The 15,012-nt window shown below is 41.0% G+C and overlaps 1 protein-coding gene and 1 pseudogene across 2 annotated transcripts in view; one reads left to right on the top strand and one right to left on the bottom strand.

Moving 5' to 3' along the window:
- Positions 1–15,012, bottom strand: part of PHF20 (PHD finger protein 20) — a 141,224-nt gene that overhangs the window by 65,877 nt on the left and 60,335 nt on the right. For both annotated transcript variants that reach the window (XM_047744269.1, XM_047744270.1), the window contains 2 exons: positions 7,555–7,634; positions 2,172–2,559 (listed from right to left, as the gene is read on the bottom strand). In XM_047744269.1, coding sequence (XP_047600225.1) covers positions 2,172–2,559; positions 7,555–7,634 — 468 coding nt within the window. The remainder of the gene's footprint in view (positions 1–2,171; positions 2,560–7,554; positions 7,635–15,012) is intronic.
- Positions 4,932–5,269, top strand: LOC125108453 (transmembrane protein 256-like; annotated as a pseudogene).

The raw sequence follows: 15,012 nt of genomic DNA, 5'->3' as shown, positions 1-15,012 counted from the left end.
GTACCCCTGGGGATAAAAATATATTATATGTTTATAAAAAATAAAAAAATAAAAAAAGTAGGGGCGCCTGGGTGGCACAGTGGGCTAAAGCCTCTGCCTTGGGCTCAGGTCATGATCCCAGGGTCCTGGGCTCTCTGCTCAGTGGGGAGGCTTCTTCCTCCTTTCTCTCTCTGCCTGCCTCGCTGCCTACTTGTGATCTCTGTCTGTCAAATAAATAAATAAATAATCTTTAAAAAAAAAAAAAAACTGCTTTAAAAAAAAAGTAAATTTAATTTTAAGAATATATTTTAACCCAATACACCCAAAAACATCATTTTGACATGTAATCAGCATAAAAAGTTGAGATATTTTACAGGTTTTTTTTTTTCTACTTAGTATTTAAATACCAGAGTAGACTTTATACTCACAGAACATCTCAATTTAGACCACCCACATTTCATGTACTCAACAGCCGCATGTGGCTAATGGCTACCATACCGGACAATGCAGGTCTAGGCCATAATTAGGCCTAGGGGCAATTCCAGCATGCTCAGCTTTTGTGCACAGTTACAACCACTAAAGGAGGAGATGGCTTAATTCATCTGGGAAGAAATCAAACTATATTTAATTTCCTATCTTTTTTTTTCTAATTTCCTATCTTAAAGTTGGAACTCAGATGTTAGGAGGCTGTCTACTGGGAATGAATACGAATATTTATTTGAAGTAAATTAAGGCAGACTTTTTTCTCACAAAAATTAAGTCTGATGTAGCTGCCTGGATTGATAGGATTCACTCTGCATTCTACATCATGCAGGACCAGTAAGTGAGCTAACTCTGTGGTTCTGCAGTTCTAATGAAAATCTATTAAATGATTTTCAAATTTTAAAAAAAGTTATTTTAAATATATCATTTGCAGTTATATAAACTTGTGAGGAAAAGTAGATACCATTCTAAAATGTACTAAAGGTGCGGAGCCTGGGTGGCTCAGTCGTTTAGAGTCTGCCTTGGGGGGCACCTGGGGGGCTCAGTGGGTTAAAGCCTCTGCCTTCGGCTCAGGTCATGATCCCAGCGTCCTGGGATCAAGCCCCGCATCGGGCTCTCTGCTCGGCGGGGACCCTGCTTCCACCTCTCTATCTGCCTGCCTCTCTGCCTACTTGTGATCTCTGCCTGTCAAATAAATAAATAAAATCTTAAAAAAAAAAAAAAAAGAGTCTGCCTTGGGCTCAGGTCATGGTCCCAGGGTCCTGGGATCAAGCCCTGCATCTGGTACCCTGCTCAGTGAGAAGCCTGCTGCTCCCTCTCCCACTCCCCCTCTTTGTGTTCTCTCTCTCACTCTGTCTCTCTCTGTCTAAATAAATAAAATCTTAAAAAATAAAACTAAAAAATAAATAAAATGTACTAAAGGATTCAGTTTTTCAATATTCATGCAGGAAATATACAAGCAAGAATTTGTAAAGACCACTGCCAGATTATCCTAGCCAGCATTCAAACTAGAGATCCTAAGGGTTCATCATGTCACTGAACTGACCGAGAGAAGAAGTGTTTGATCTAGAAAGAAATTCAGGACGTGTTTTATTCTTGGATATTCCTGAAGAATTCCATATTTCAACTTTTTAAAATAACCATACATTCTTCCTTAAATCTGTACCCTTTAACCTTAACTCTTACCAATTAGCCATCTCAGTTTTTTCCTTGGACTGTGAAAATGTCAAACCCATAATCACTCTCCAGATAGCTCAACTTCAAAATGCACCATGCCTTCTTAGATCCAGTGTTCTCTGATCCAGACTCTGTCAGACACCCACATCTAATTACTTCTTCCCTATTTCATGTCTCTCAGGAAAACTATTTCCTAATTCCAGGTTCTATTAAGCTTACTTAACCTGAGATCATCTGAATAGGCACAGACGTAAGGCCTTAGCTTATTAGGTTTTACCAAATAAACTGAAGCATCTCGTGGACAGTTATGTACACCCCAGAAGTTTAGTCAAGGACATGTTTTGCAACTTACATTCATCTGGATATGTTTCCTTTAAAATTCAGCTCCACAAACGTAACTTATTTTCAGATCACAAGATGATTCAAAGTCAATCATAAAAATGGAAGAACTTTTGTATGGAAGTGAAAAAGAACCACCAAAGCCACAGAACACTCTGGCATTGCCCAATGCAGACCCCACTTAGGAAACTCACCAGTAGGAGCTATGGAAGGGGGCCTGCCTCGTTTTCTTTTTGGCTCCCTCAAGTTTTCTTGTGGACTCTTCACAATGTCATTTTCAGGTTTTTTATCCACTTGAGCATCTCCAGAATACTCTCTGTCATTTTCTGAAATGTTCTCCTTATCTTCCTTCTCGTTCTTGGGAAGGCTCTTCTCTGACACCTTACCCTTTTCAGAACAGATTAACTTTCCTTCTTTATCAGGCTGCTTGGGACGCTTTTCTGTCTTTAAGGCTTTGTCCTCTTTGTCTTTCTTCACATTGACAGTAGCTTTTCTTTGCTCTTTAAACTTCTCTCGTTTATCAGGAGACGATGGAAGACTTTTGTGATCTGTTTCTTTAGGCCCAGCATTACCCACAATATTCTAAAATGAGCAAAATAGCAATGAAACACACTTTGTGATTACTTGCAAATATAAAATCAGATGGTATTTTGCAAACTTATGAAGACAAACAAATTAAAACAGGACATATGCTGTGTCACATAATGGAAAGAACCACTGAAAATATTGATCCATACTCTGAGGCTTGAGAACCAATCCTAAATTTAAAAGAAACAACCATCTTGTTCAATTCCTTCTGAGACAGAGTGATCTCCCATATTTTGATTATTAATAACTCACTAAATAATTAAAGGGACAGAAAATACCCCAGGAACAACTTCTGCAAAGCAATCTTTCTGACAGAGGTGTTCTAAGAAAATGCCCCCAAGTTATATCCTCCTCATCCCAAGCATGACTACCCCGACCCAGGGCCTTTCAGAGGCCTGGCTCAGTTTGCCAGTGGATGCTGATGCTCTTTGTGGAGAAGAACACAAACTAGTAACTAAAGGCTGAACAGGAAAGCTATAAAGATTATCCAACCCATGGGGCACCTGGGTGGCTCAGTCTGTTAAATGTCTGCCTTCGACTCAGGTCGTGACCCCAGGGTCCAGGGATCGAGCCCCATGTCTGGCTCCCTGCTCAGTGGAAGCCTGCTTTTCCCTCTACTCCCAGCTTGTGCTCTCTCTTGCTATCTCTGTCACTATCTGTCTCCTTCTCAAATAAACAAATAAATTCTTTTTTTTTTTTTTAAGATTTTTTATTTATTTATTTGACAGACAGAGATCACAAGCAGGCAGAGAAGCAGGCAGAGAGAGAGGAGGAAGCAGGCTCCCCGCCGAGCAGAGAGCCCGACGCGGGGCTCAATCCCAGGACCCTGGGATCATGACCCGAGCCGAAGGCAGAGGCTTTAACCCACTGAGCCACCCAGGCGCCCCAACAAATAAATTCTTAAAAACAAAACAAAACAAGACTGTCCAACCCAGAAGCAGGGTTTTTGCTTCCTCAACTGGGTAAAGGCTGTGCCCAGTCCAGCAAAGGCACCAACTATACTCTGAAGCTAAGTTTTTGTCCACTAGACAGAAGTTCTACTTCTTGGTTACTTTCCTCCCAAATAACTTTTAAAGAATTAATTTTAAAACTCCTGTGTCCTAGTGGGACACAGCTCTGAAAACCAGCTCTGAATGCTCTGGAGTTTCCAAAACTGCAATTAAGTCTGTGGATGTATTTCTCTTCCAAGACCTCTACAGAACAGCAGGAAGCACATTATCATGTTCATATGGGGGATCCCCAGCAACTAGCACATACTAGGCACACAGATCTCTCCCTAAAGCTGGAAGGAGTGCCTAAATACTCAGTGAGTGAAGGTTTACTTTGTCTCAGAGGGAAAAATAATAAAACAAGGAGAATCCCTATGATTGGAGCCTAGAAGGAAATATTTTTTCAAGCCCCCCAAATTTTCTGAAAGCAGGTTTGAGAACTGCTGGCAGAACTGCTGGCAGAACTATGAATTACAACTACCTTGGCAGGAAGGAGAAGCATTCTCAATTCGTGCCAAAAGAATTAAAAGTTAATACTTTTGAACTAGAATGAATTCCTAGAAATGGAACTAACAGAATAATCGAATTTGGACACCCAGATTTACAAATATCCATATAAATTACCTTTAGGGAACTGGTTACACACAGAACAGTTATATACATATTACAGAATATTAAAGAGCCAGAAAAGCCATATTCCCATACACTATTAAGAACTTAAGAAAATGTTATTCTGGGGCACCTGGGTGGCTCAGTGGGTTAAAGCCTCTGCCTTCAGCTCAGGTCATGATCCCAGGGTACTGGGATCAAGCCCTGAAACATGCTCTCTGCTCAGCAGGGAGCCTGCTTCCTCCTCTCTCTCTCTCTGCCTGCCTCTCTGCCTACTTGTGATCTCTCTGTCAAATAAATAAATAAACTCTTTAAAAAAAAGAAAAAAGAAAATGTTATTCTGTTAGAAGAACAAGACATAACCCCCATTTTTTTAAGAAAAAAAAAAGGGAGCAAAATATGGAATAGTAATATACTATATGACCCCAATTTAAAAAATATATACAAATATTTAACAAAAAAACACAGAAGGATATAGCCAGTACATTAAGAGCAACTATATTTAGACAACAGAATTATGTCATTTTTACTTTCTTTGTGCTTTTCATAGTGTCCAAATTTCCTATACCTTATACATTATTTTATAACTTCAAAAAAATTAATGTTCCTAATATATAAATTATTGAAACATTTAGAGCAGCACGATCACACAGGAAAAAAAAACCTCAAATCTATTCTAATGATGTACTAAAAAAGCCTTAAAAATTATCTATGACTAATATTTTTAAGAAGTTAAGCTTTGGAGGCATGTGACATCCACTCACTGTCATGGTCGGGCCAGGGGCTGCATTCCATTGCTTGGGCACCTTGTCTAGAGCTGGGGCCTTAGGCTTGGCCTCCTACAGGACACAGGGCACCCAGTTTTCAGATGCCTACAGGAGGGAGCTCTTAGACAAGGCCAAAAAACACCACTTCTTACACAGCCTGGTCCTACTATGGGTGCCCTGTTGTAGAAAGCCCCTTGGGGCTGGATTATGACTAGCCTCTGGAACCACCTTATTCTGCACCAGCTTTACTACCAGGTTGAGTGAAGACGCAGTGTCCAGACTTTGACTCCTGTGGGAGGGAGCCTGCTAATCTTGGGCTGGTTTGCCTTGGCTCTTTGAGCTTCCTTGTATTTAATTTCTGGGTACTTTGTTTTTCCCTTAAGATTTTATTTATTTATTTAACAGAAAGAGAGACAGTGAGAGAAGGAACACAAGCAGAGGGAGTGGGAGAGGGAGAAGCAGACTTCCCGCTGAGCAGAGAGCCAGATGTGGAACTCGATTCCAGGACCCCGGGATCATGACCCGAGCCTAAGGCAGCCGCTTAACGACTGAGCCACACAGGTGCCTCTTAATTTCTGGGTACCTTTTTAAGAGCTGAAACAGGGAAGGATTAAAAGAGAAAGGCAAATTTTCAAAAATAATTTTTTTAAAAAAGTTAAGCTTTATGTAGCCATTATGGAACCCTAGATCCTTAGGGCTGAGGAGACCTGAGAAGTCATTTATACAAATACAACACTGTCTTGGAAAAAAAAAACATACACAAGCAGGAACTGCGGGCCTATACCTGATCACCCACCAGATCCGAGATGAGGTGAGACACTTGGGGATAACTGGGAATTGGGAACTGAAGCACCCACCAATCCACCCTGGATAAGATGCTCATCTCCAACCCAAACACCACAAGTGCTGTTAATCAATTTATTCAGTACAGCAGAGTAAACAGCTGAATGTTTGTTATCTGGAGCCCTGGACTTCCATTTGGGGAGGTTCTAGATACAATCCGACAATTCTGAACAAGTTCTTACCTACACATTCCTCTTTCTGTATTAACTCATTCCACAAACTCAACACAAAAATTGCCAAATTTAAGGCCAAAATAACATTTTTTAAAAGATTTTATTTACTTACTTACTTACTTACTTATTTATTTATTTATTTATTTATTTGACAGAGAGAAGCACAGCGTGAGAGGGAACACAAGCAGGGGGAGTGAGAGAGGGAGAAGCAGGCTTCCTGCTAAACAGGGAACCTCTCAGGCGGGACTCAATCCCAGGACCCAGGGATCATGCCCAGAGCCAAAGGCAGATGCTTAACGACTAAGCCACCCAGGTGCCCCAATAACATTTTTTTTTTAATTTTAAGTAAACTCTATACTACATGTGGGGCTCAAACTCACAACCCTGTGATCCAGAGACACATGCTCTACTGACTGAGCCCGCCAGGAACCCCACATAATAACATTTTAGAGTACCATATAGCAGCTCTTTAGATGCCTGAGGGGCAAATGATCACAGAGAAAACAACTTCAGGGCTAAGGCTTTATAACTGTTTCAGTTTTCTTTAAAGGAAAACCAGCAAAAGGCAAAAACACTCTTAAGGCTACCTTTAAAGATATCATGAAATATAACCCTCTGAAATTGCTAAATATAAATACAGAAGAATTTACTCTAATTTGTGATAAGTAGAGGCATATGATCATAAGACAAGACAAACAGGTTCCAGCATCACCAAATACTATCACATCAACAACTACCCAAAAAGGTAACAAGTAGTAACATTCAGAAGTTTTAAAACATCAGTATCCAAATTTTGATCCTGCCTTCCCAACTATTAAGGTGTGAACACGAAAAAGACCAAAGGGGAAAAAAATATGAAAAGAGTAGGCAACATTTTCTAGATGGCCCATATTTCCAGTATCAAAACTCCTGTCTCATGCTCAAGCAAACACATGCGTGGTGACTGGAACAACAGGAAACAAAATTTTCAAACCAGGCATATCTAGCACGAGTGACTGCCAAATTCATACCAAACTATAGTTCTGAAACCACCAAGTCATGGTCCTGAGCTGAAGGACAAAGTTAGATGAGAAGAAAATACAGTCTAGGTTTCCTCAAGCATTAGCAAGTTCCCTATGATGAATAATACCTCTGGGTACAGGGCACAGGGAGAGAGAAAAAAAAAAAAAGAACATTAACCATACAGTTTTGAGGAAAGATGAGTAAAACAGATTAACAGGAAATGGCAGAAAGAGATAAATATTAATAATTTCTGGGGGTGCCTGGGTGGCTCAGTGGGTTAAAGCCTCTGCCTTCAACTCGGGTCATGATCCCAGGGTCCTGGGATCGAGCCCCACATCTGGCTCTCTGCTCAGCCAGGAGCCTGCTTCCTCCTCTCTCTCTCTCTGCCTGCCTCTCTGCCTACTTGTGATCTCTGTCTGTCAAATAAATAAATTTTAAAAATAATAATAATAATAATTTCTGAAAACTTGTGTATTGCTTTCTAGTGAAATCGTGTCAGGTGAAGGAAATAAAGATTTTGCCACCATAAACAAATGTAACATCTTTATTTGAGAAACAGAACGTTAGCATTATTCATACTACAAAGCACAAAACCACATTTCTCACCTGATCTTTGGAAAAAGCTTTGACATGAATATGTTTGACAGTCTGAACTACTCCATCATAAAATTTCACAGTGTAAGTACCTAAAATTCAAGAAGATATTATGATTTAACTTACAGTTTCATGAAAGCAACAAAACTTTTCAAAACATAAACACAAGGGAGTTCCAACCACAATAATAAATGTATGAGAGCTAAAATATTAAGAAACACACACAGTCTTATTTATGTTCAAGATAATAGCCTTCATTTCTTAGTCAAGATTACATAGTAAGTTTTCTCTTTATCTATACAGATCAAAATCCATCTGCTTTTTGATGGAAAAAAAAATTGCACTGAATTTAGGCCAAGAAAAAAGAGCAGTAAAACAACTAAGAACACGAGGAAAATGCAGTTTTATTTATTGCTTGGTGAGTTATTAATTTTTATCAATCTTTATTTTCTGGGCTTAAGAGTGATAATATCTTTTAAACTTTAAAAGAAACACGACTACTTACTAAAGGTATCATGTTTTCAGAGGTCACATTAATCTCATAACCCATATGAATAACCTTCGTGTTACAACATCTGAACAGACTTCGTCAAAATGCTAAATGGTACCTGCTACATTATCAGTTTTATTCCAATAGGAAAAGAAATCTAACAAAAATCACTCTGCAATAAGACTGAAGCTGAAAATCCAAATAATCTTCTTCCCAGATAAGGCAACCAACTACAGTACATAATTTCTCACTAGTTGCACTTAAACCAACTCTCTCAAAATTATGCATCTTAGAACCCACCTCTCCCCCCACCCCACTTTTTTTTCTTCTTTTAATTTTTTTTGGTTCCAGGGAGTAAAAAAAAAAAAATCACAGTTAATCTTGTCAAGATTACCCGTGAACTACTTACTGGTAACCACGTAATGATTTACTACTGGTAAACATGGTCAGTTTTTAGGATCAATTTCCCATCAAACAGAGAAGGGAAAAAAAAAATCCCTGGAAGTAAAAGAATGCAACAAGGAAGCCTAAGACCTTCTAGCTTAGCTACTTATACATCCTCTTCTTATACATCCTCTCCCCTCTCCAACCTACTTCACCCCTCTCCACCCCTCTCCATCCCACCTCTCCTCCAGTCCTAAACAGGGCCCTGTCAATGGCTAGCCACCTCTAATGAAAACATCACTGTAGTGTTCAAGGTACAATGCCATCTTAGCCCAATTATTTTCCAAACGCTGTTTCTCATTACCAACATAAAATACCCACCAACTCAAAGTGATGAGCTACTTGCCAACCAATAACACTGCCTTGTGCCATTTCCACCTCCACATCTTTATCAAATTATTTTCCTGCCTAGAATGTGCTACTCATTGACCCTTAAGCACTCAGCTCAGATGACCACAATAGTTCTGTAAAAGCTTCCCAACTTCTTAGCTAGAAAGACTTTTTCCTGCTCTGAACTTCTCAAAGACTCACTTTGGCACCTTGCCTGCATGGCCTCAGTTAGGTCTACCTTCATATAGAAGGCAGACCCCAAATCAAAGGCAGGCTCTCCAAGGCTAGGAACCACAGCTCACATCAATTTCTCTCTCACACAGCATCTGGTTCACTGTAAACCAGGGCTTCTCGAAGTATCGTGCTCAGACCAGCAGCGTCAACAACTCCTAGGAACTTTTAGAAATTTAAATTACCAGCACCACCCCCAAAATAATGAATCAAAAACTCAAAGAATGCAACACAAAAATAAATGCGTGTTTTAACAAGTGTTTCAGGTGATCCTGGTGTATTGCCACAAATAATTAGTAATTACCTACTGAACTTTACTCCTGGTAATTACAAAATAATGTTGATTATCTGTCACAAGTGTCACCAACACAGAACAAAGTGACTAGCAAATTAGATACAAGGATATATAGTTATGCTTGGTTGGTTAAAACAAGCAATAAGACATCAGGCTATGATAAAGGATTCTACATAAAGCAGCTCAGCAATGACTAATGAGTTCTTAAAACAAAGGCCTGGGATCCTGTCTTCCTGCCTCTATTTGGCAAGCAAAGAAACAATGATAAGCAATGGTATGGAACTCTAAACATACCCTTCACAAGCAGCCATGACATGGTTCTGGCCAGCTTGGGGATGGGGGCGTTAAGAACCCAACTCTCATGAAATCTTAAATATCAAGTGTACCAACAAGACACCCAAGCCTATACCTCTTCAACTATTTGACCAAGAAAGTAAGTTAGCATCAATTACATCAAAATGAAAACTATCTATTTTTATAGACATTTCAGACATCCAGAAGTACATTTTTAGTTATCTGAGGCCAATTTTGAAGCTTACTCTTGATGGCAGGCTCAAAATGGAGGCCTTAAATGAAGGGGTGTTCCTTGAGTTCCAAAAAGAGCTAAAACAGAGCTAAGAAGAGCTGGGAGTAGAACCTAAGCCTCTCTGCGACCTCTAATCAATTCTTCTTCCACCACCCCAAACTGCCTATTCCTCAAGTCCCTCAAGTCCCTCAGCCTAAAGTCCAAACCAAATGGCCATTCTGAAATGACCCGCACTATAGCCAAGGGTAGTCAGGAATCACTGTCCTTAGACAGTAATACCCTGCCCCTGACCCTTTTTACTTCCAAAGAGCCATATGGGATCATCTCAAAACATTCTCCCTTGATCATGTACACAGCCTAACTTGGGCTTCAATAAATCAGAAGGAAAAAAACACCACATTCCATGGACAATGGTAGCCTAGGCCCACTTCTGGAAAGAGGCCCCAAATCTACCTTAATGGTTCCCATACAACTAAAAGAACATCTTCCTGGGGTGCCTGGGTGGCTCAGCTGCTTAAGAGTTTGCCTTAGGCTCAGGTCATGATCCTGGAATCTGCTGCTTCTTCTCCCTCTGCCCCTCTACCAGCTCATACGTGTGTGTGTGTGTGTGTGTGTCTCAAATAAATACATAAAATCTTTTAAATAAAAATAAAAAATAAATGTCTTCTTGTGGATTCTTCCTGTGGGTAGCTGACAACAGAGCTCTCCCACAGCCACAGACAACATCTAAAAATTACCATGTAAATGACAGAAAAATAAGTGCATCCTTAACACAAAGGCCCTCTGCCTCAGGCTCCCTTAAGAAGCCCCTGTCCTTACAAATGCCAGGTGAAACAAAGCTTCCTGGTCTTGCCCCCTTGGGAACAGTTATGAACTCAGCATATCAGACAACCTTATACCAGTCAGTAGGTGCAGAAGGGATATAAGGAAAAAAAAAAAACCTAGAGATGCACAGCAAGCTGATCTGTAGGACCAAGGAAATAGGGAAGCACAGGTGACTCTGAACAGTTATCTGTTGTTCTTGAAATCTACCATAACTGTGACTCAAGGAGCCTTTCTCTATCTCACTCACCTCTAAGAGTCAAAGAACTCCAGAATGCCATTAAAAGGAGACTCAGTTTTCAAACATGGATTCTCAAAATCTTGAAGTTCCTGTACATGTGCCTCAGGGGGCGATCAGACGAATATGCACATGTTTGCAGGTATACCTTTCCCTCCCCCATCTTTTCTTCTTAGCAATTTTACTAATGCGCTTAAGTTCTGCAGCCAACAACTTCTAAAAATGTTCATCTATTCTTTTTTTTTTAAGACTTTATTTGACAGACAGAGATCACAAGTAGGCAGAGAGGCAGTCAGAGAGAGAGGAGGAAGGAGGCTCCCCACTGAGCAGAGAGCCTGATGCGGGGCTCGATCCCAGGACCCCGGGATCATGACCTGAGCCAAAGGCAGAGGCTTTAACCCACTGAGCCACCCAGGCGCCCCAATGCTCATCTATTCTAATTCCTTCTTCGAGTTCTAACGCTCAAATGAGTCCAGAGAACAGGTGGCAAGCTGCCAGTAATCACTGAGCACGGACTGGGTGCACACACCCAGTGCACACCTGCTGCTGACAACTCCTGCCATTTTAGGAAAACTCTGCCCTAGAGTGGCAGCCTGGAACCGCAGGAAAGGCAGTTCAGGAATTTTGAAGCCCCAAAGACCTGCATTCAGTTCACAGCTCTACCATCCCTGTATGGGCTCTGTAACCTCAAGCAACTTCTCCTGTGAGCTTAATTCCTCATCTGTAAAATGACGGGGTTGATTGCAACAACCTTTCCATGTCTGTGTGAATACTAAATGAGATCAGATATGGACATTGCTTAGCAAAGGAACTGTTACAGAGCAAGGGATCAATAAGTGGTTCCAATTATTACCATTCACCAATCACTTTAAAAGGGAAGCACCAACCCCTTCCCCACAAAGAAGGTAAGAGCCACACTAGCATCTGCGTGTGTAGGCCTCAATCTTCCTTTTATCTCTGTCCAAAGCTGTTCACAGTCCTAACGTCCCCACATTTCAATTGCAGGATCAGTTACAGCATGAAGAAGACAAAAAATAGTAACTGCTTCAACAAGAGACTCTAGAAATAAGGCCATTTCCATAGAATCTCCTGTTACAAATGCAGACTTCAGGCACTGGACCGAAAATTGAACTGAGGGAATGGGACACGTGACTTAAGAATATGAATAATTTAAAGGAAGAGGGACCTGATTTGCCTATTTGCTCAAGTTAAAGAACCACAGAACAACAGGAAGGTATAATTCCTCATTTTGTTGAAAATGCAAACCTACTTTCAGTTTCCCCCAGAGAATGCCTTGCAGAGCAGCAGGGTCCAGGACTGGGGACACAAAGCCCTGACACACAAGTGGCTTCTGCCATCCCCAGTGTAACAAAGGGGAGCTGAGCAGCCCCAGCAAAGAGCTGAGGTCAACTCACCAGAGATGGCTTCCGAACAAAGATTCCCTGGAAGCAGAATCCCATCCTTTACTCCAGCAGATAGAGGGGCTAACAAGGCTAACCACGTGTGGCTGCCTTCACATGAAATGATGCTTTAATTGCCACTGCCAAAGAATTATTCCAGGTGAAAAGAGCTATATAACATTGCACCACCCTCCCCAGTTTCCATGTGCTTTAATTACTCCCTTAAGAAACTCTAAAGTTGCCATTTAGTTGTGTTTCAATCATGCCAGACTCCCAACGCCAGCAGCCTTAAAGCTCAGCCTTAGGAAAACCACCAAGGAGGTTAAGAGTGGAAAGAAAATGAGGCCAAGCCTTCCAAAGATTAAACTGTAGGGTGCGACTTCACTATATGCTCGGCTACTCCTAGCAGCACCAAGAATGACTTTTATGGGAAATAAAGGGGGCATCTTGCCAGCAGAACTTCTCACAGTGCTGAGGTTGTCCCTGCTGCAAATGAAACTGAGGCAGAGCAGAAAATACCAGGGGAAAAGTGGGAAGGATAGTCCAGCACTGTCTCTCCCCATCCTGCAACTACTAGAATCATACTGAACTAGAAACTATCCATCAGGTCCCACGAATAACATCTAACAGAAAAGCAGCACAGCACCTAAGAGTCATTATCTCGTCTCAAAACCGGGCACAAAGCTGAGCTCTCACAAATGCTAGCTTTCCTTCACACTGCTTCAATGTGGCAATAATACCACCCAGCAAATTCCACTAACTTTCAGGATTTCCCCTCCCCCACGCCCTTCCTCTCCTTTCCCTTCCAATTAGTCTCAGGACCAGTGAGGACTTCAGACTCAAGAACTCTGGGGAAAACTGGTTTTCTGGCAGAAATCTCCACTCATATTCAAAGTCCTTCAATAAACTAAAATTCGTTGGACCGAATTCAGAGTTTACAGAACCAATATTATTAGAGTGACGAATGGCCATTTTAGGGACAACATTACCTGAAGACTCTCCCATAATTTTAGCTCATGGAGGAAATAAACTGAAAATATTTTTTACAACTTCCAAAGCTCTGGTTGCCCCAGTTTAAAAGACATTTAAAAATCTTAACAATGGCCAATAATTTGCCCAATGACTTTTAGTCCTTAAATGATTATTTCAAAAAATTCCAGACCCATCCACATAACAAACAAATAAACAAAAACAAAACCAGTAACTGCAGACAGGGGTCCCTGCTCCTTAAGATTTATCTGCACCATTCTGTTCCTGTACTGCCTCCTCCTGGTGGCTATACAGCAACTACTTCACACTGCTTTGAACTAGTTTTTGTTTGTTTCCCTTTAAATCCATGATGCCCAGCTCTGGCCTCTGCAGATGATAGATGCGAACAGTAGGTTCCTAAGCCTCTACTGCCTCCATCAAGACACCACCCAACCCCTCTCCAAGACTGTTCCCAGGGTTCCCCAAACCCTTCTTCCACAATTTGCCTTTTCCCTTTGCCATTTCCTCATCCAACCCCCCTTGGCCTTTCTATCATCCATATTAACTCTGGGACATCACTGGATCAAAAGAGAAATGTTGCTTCCTTTCTACAACCTCCTTTATCTACAAAATTACCATGTCACTACTCACAACTTTTATTTTATGTAAGAGACAGCCACTTCCCCAACGGAGCACACCTCCAATGGATATTATTCAGGAGGAGACTATGATTGATAAGCATAAATCAACCTAACAGACTTGTAGGAACACATTTATGTACATATGAACATCTAGATTTCATATATGGTTTAAATCCAGTGAGAGGAGAAAACATTGCTAATCTTGAAAAGAAGGCTCTAAAAAAGTAAACCAAGTCATTCCCTAAAAGGCAGCATAATAACATGTAAACTTTCCTCTAGAATACATCTTTAGGCTAAAGTGATACACATGAAAAGTAGTAACAGGGGATTTATTTTGAACACAAGATTATAAAAGAAATTCAGGGAAACAAGGACTATCCAAAAAGACTTCATCAACCATGAGCTGGAGTATCACTAACTGTAGACATCTTTAAAAATACAACCTTGCTTTGGAAGCCTGAGACAAGAGGATTGTGCTTTAAGGATAACCTACAGCTTAGAAGAGTTAACTCACACTGGCATAACAGCTAAGGGGGTGGAGGTGGGGTGAATGTAGCCAAAGAGATACAGAAAGTTCTGCCATATGCAAATCTATGTTCATTTTTTACCATTTCAACCCATTCTCAGACAAAGCTTGGTCAGGTCCAGCATCTAGCAGAGCACTCAATGAATACTTAATAACTTCACTGAATGAAGAGCAATCTGGTCTTAGAGTCACCACCAGCAGTGGTACTAAAAGGCCTGACTGCCCTAAACATTCACTGAAGAGATCATGGACATACCACAACCAACCTGACAGAAAATGCACCCCTCCCCCCACCCCCACCCCCACCAAAAAAAGGGATCGCTTGGACCCAGAGTCTACTCTGAGTGTCAGGATGCTGACCACGCATATTATCTTCTTAACACTCCTTTTTGCTTTGTACTAGCAAAATGAGCCTCTTTGGGTCATACTGCCAGTCTTGATTCCTCACAGATTCTAAACTGGCAAAGGCATCCCAATTCACTGCTCTAAATCTCAGGACCCCAATTTCAACTAGCAGCTTTGATATTACAGACCACCCTCAATCATGCTGCATCCACA

Source organism: Lutra lutra, chromosome 9 (genome assembly GCF_902655055.1).
Source record: "Lutra lutra chromosome 9, mLutLut1.2, whole genome shotgun sequence".
NCBI lineage: Eukaryota > Metazoa > Chordata > Mammalia > Carnivora > Mustelidae > Lutra > Lutra lutra.
The sequence above is the reverse complement of the archived record's forward strand: the minus strand, read 5'-3'. Positions and strand labels throughout refer to the sequence as shown.